A 2,891-nucleotide genomic window follows, 5' to 3' on the forward strand; every position below is an offset into this window, starting at 1 on the left:
AAAAAAAAAAAAAAAAGGAAAAGGAAAAAGAAAGAAAGGACCTTCAAGTCTCCAACAGATTCTCATGTATTAAATTAAATTAACAATTTAACTTAAATTAATAATTTAACTTAAATTAACAATTTAATTTAATTGTAATTGAATTGTTAATTTAACAGTTAAATTATGGAACCTTAGAATTTATGGAATAGAAGACACTTAAGGTCATTGAGGCTGGAGCAGAGATAATTAACTTTTCACCAAATATTTTGCATGCCCTCTTCCATGGTATGGAGTTGATGCTGAGAAGTAGCTGCCTAGGGAAGAAATACATTTCCCAGTCCCCTTACATCTATGCAACGCCACAGGACCAGTGCTGGCCAATGAAACGTGAGCAGAAAGGGACATGTGTCACTTCTGGGCCAAGGCAGTTAAGAAGAGGGTGTACCTTTCTTCTGTATGCAAAGGTCTCCAAAGCCCTAAAGGATGGCAGAGCCATAAGATGAGACAAGCCTGGGTCCCAGAATCACCACATGGAGGAAACCCAACAGGAACACCATCAGATTGCAACATGAGTAAAAAATACATTTGCACTGTGTTCAGACACTAAAATTGGGAGGTTGATTATTATATTAGCTAGCATTTTCTTTATTAATACAAAGACCCATCTCCCTCAATCTACTGTTTAAATTATCCCATCTCCCTCCCATTCTCTTCCCTCAATCTACTGTTTAAATATTCTTTATAATTCTTCATAGGGAGATTAGTAGAAATAACCTGAGACAGTTTGTGTAATGGTCAAATGACCAACATTGGTGTCAGGCAGACTAGGGCTTGAATTTCCTTGTCAATATGAAACTAACAATGTGCTCTTGGGTGAGTCATTTAACTTCTCTGAGCCTTGGTTTCTTCATCTGTAAAATGCACATAATCGTAGTACTTATGTCAAAAGGCTGTTGAGAGAAGTAAGGAATTCATCCATGTAAGGGACTAAGTTTTCGAGAACTGGAGGCTTCTGTTCTTATTGGCATCATCCTACAGGGACTCATCCAACGTATGACGGTGGTAATATTAAGGAGGTTGATTTGCGAGGCTTTGTGGTGAGATGAAGGAGATTGATCTGTGGGGCTTTGTTGTAAATAGGCCACTTTCCAGAGGGCCAGAGGAACTTATGGATACAGACGACTTTCCTAATTAGGTACCAGAACCCTGGAAAACAATGCAGGGTGGTAGAATTGGAAATGTAGGTCCTTGGAGACTCTGGCACCAGGAACACATAGAGAATAAGCATCAGAATCCCTGGACACTAACACATCTTAGCAGTACCCAGGTCCTTCAAGGGCGAGGAGATGGGAGCTGTTGTTTCCAAGATGTACAGGCGAGGTCACATGGGATGTGAGTGAATCGGGAACTCTCAACACAGGGTGGTTCTCTGACTGGGTCTTGGGAAATGGGACCCTCTCCTATGGTCTCTAAGGTAACCCTAGACTGGTATAGAGAAGAGAAGTCACCAGGAGAAGTCTCAGGAGGCATGCTGCTGAGAGCACAGGGCAGAGATGGAGGAGAACCAGACAGGGGACCTGCAGGATCTACGGCAGCTTCCCGCCTGCCATTCCTACACCTGCCCCTCCAGTTCCACTGTGGGGCCCCCTGCACGAAGGGCCTGGGGCCCCCTCCCTTTCTCCTCTTAACAGAACTCCAGGGTCCCAAGCAGACTTTCTGCTGACCCCTCTGTCACCCCACTGCTTCATTTAGCATCAGGAATTTGGAAGACGACTCTCTTTCCTTCTTTTGCCCAGATGTGGAGAATTGAAAAAGGAGAAGCAGATGTTTGGCCCAAAACTGCTCCGAAGATGCAAACAGCCTAGTTTCTCCTGCTCTTGTGGACAGCAATAGGGAGAGGGACAACTCAGACCCTGTTCCTGTGCCCAGTTTCCAACATTCTTTCAGCCAAGCCATCAAAGCAGCCTTCATGAAGCCAGACCCAGCAGCTACTTCCAACCCCTCTCTGAAGAAAAAGGAGAGGAAAGAAAAACGCGTACACAGCAGCTCCTGTTCTGCACCTCAGGCATCCACACCAAGTGGCACAGCTGACCCGGGCTGCCTTCTCCATTGGGTTTTCTCTTTTCTGTGCTTTTATTTTGCTGCTGTAATTTTTAAGTATTTGCATTTTTAATAGTGATGTTGCATACATATAATAGTGATCAGATCAGGGTAATTAGTATATCCATCATCTCAAAACTTTATCATTTCTTTATGTTGGGAACATTCAATGTCCTTTTTTTGAAATGGAGTTTTGCTCTTGTCACCCAGGCTGGAGTGCAATGGCGCAATATGGGCTCATTGCAACGTCCGCCTCCAGGTTCGAGAGATTCTCCTGCCTCTGCCTCCTGAGTAGCTGGGACTACAGGCACCCACAATCACTCCTAACTAATTTTTGTATTTTTAGTGGAGATGGGTTTTCACCATGTTGGCCAGGCTGGTCTCAAACTCCTATTTGAGACATCAAGTGATCCGCCCTCCTTGGCCTCCCAAGATGCTGGGATTACAGGTGTGAGCCACCACACCTGGCCCTGTTAATATATTACATAGTTTCAAGTAGCTAGAAGAAGGATATCGAGGCTGGTTGCGGCGGCCCACATCTGTAATCCCAGGACGTTGGGAGGCCAAGGAGAGCAGATCACAGGGGATCAGGGGTTCAAGACCAGCCTGGCCAATATGGTGAAAGCCATCTCTAAAAGAAAATACACAAAAATTAGCCGGGTGTGGTGGCATGCACCTATAATCCTAGCTGCTCAGGAGGCTGAGCCAGGAGAGTCACTGGAACCTGGGAGGCAGAGGTTGCAGTAAGCCGAGATCATGCCACTGGACTATAGCCTGGGCGACAGAGCGAGACCCTTTCTCAAAAAAAA

At 45.1% G+C, this 2,891-nt stretch overlaps 1 protein-coding gene across 1 annotated transcript in view; it reads left to right on the forward strand.

Annotated features, from left to right (window-relative positions):
- Positions 1-2,891, forward strand: part of LOC105528648 (proline-rich protein 2-like) — a gene marked incomplete at its 5' end in the record, with an annotated part of 76,160 nt that overhangs the window by 1,288 nt on the left and 71,981 nt on the right. The window contains one exon of the mRNA XM_011965462.1: positions 2,342-2,387. Coding sequence (XP_011820852.1) covers positions 2,342-2,387 — 46 coding nt within the window. The remainder of the gene's footprint in view (positions 1-2,341; positions 2,388-2,891) is intronic.

Source organism: Mandrillus leucophaeus, unplaced genomic scaffold, assembly GCF_000951045.1.
Source record: "Mandrillus leucophaeus isolate KB7577 unplaced genomic scaffold, Mleu.le_1.0 Scaffold727, whole genome shotgun sequence".
In the NCBI taxonomy this organism is placed as follows: domain Eukaryota; kingdom Metazoa; phylum Chordata; class Mammalia; order Primates; family Cercopithecidae; genus Mandrillus; species Mandrillus leucophaeus.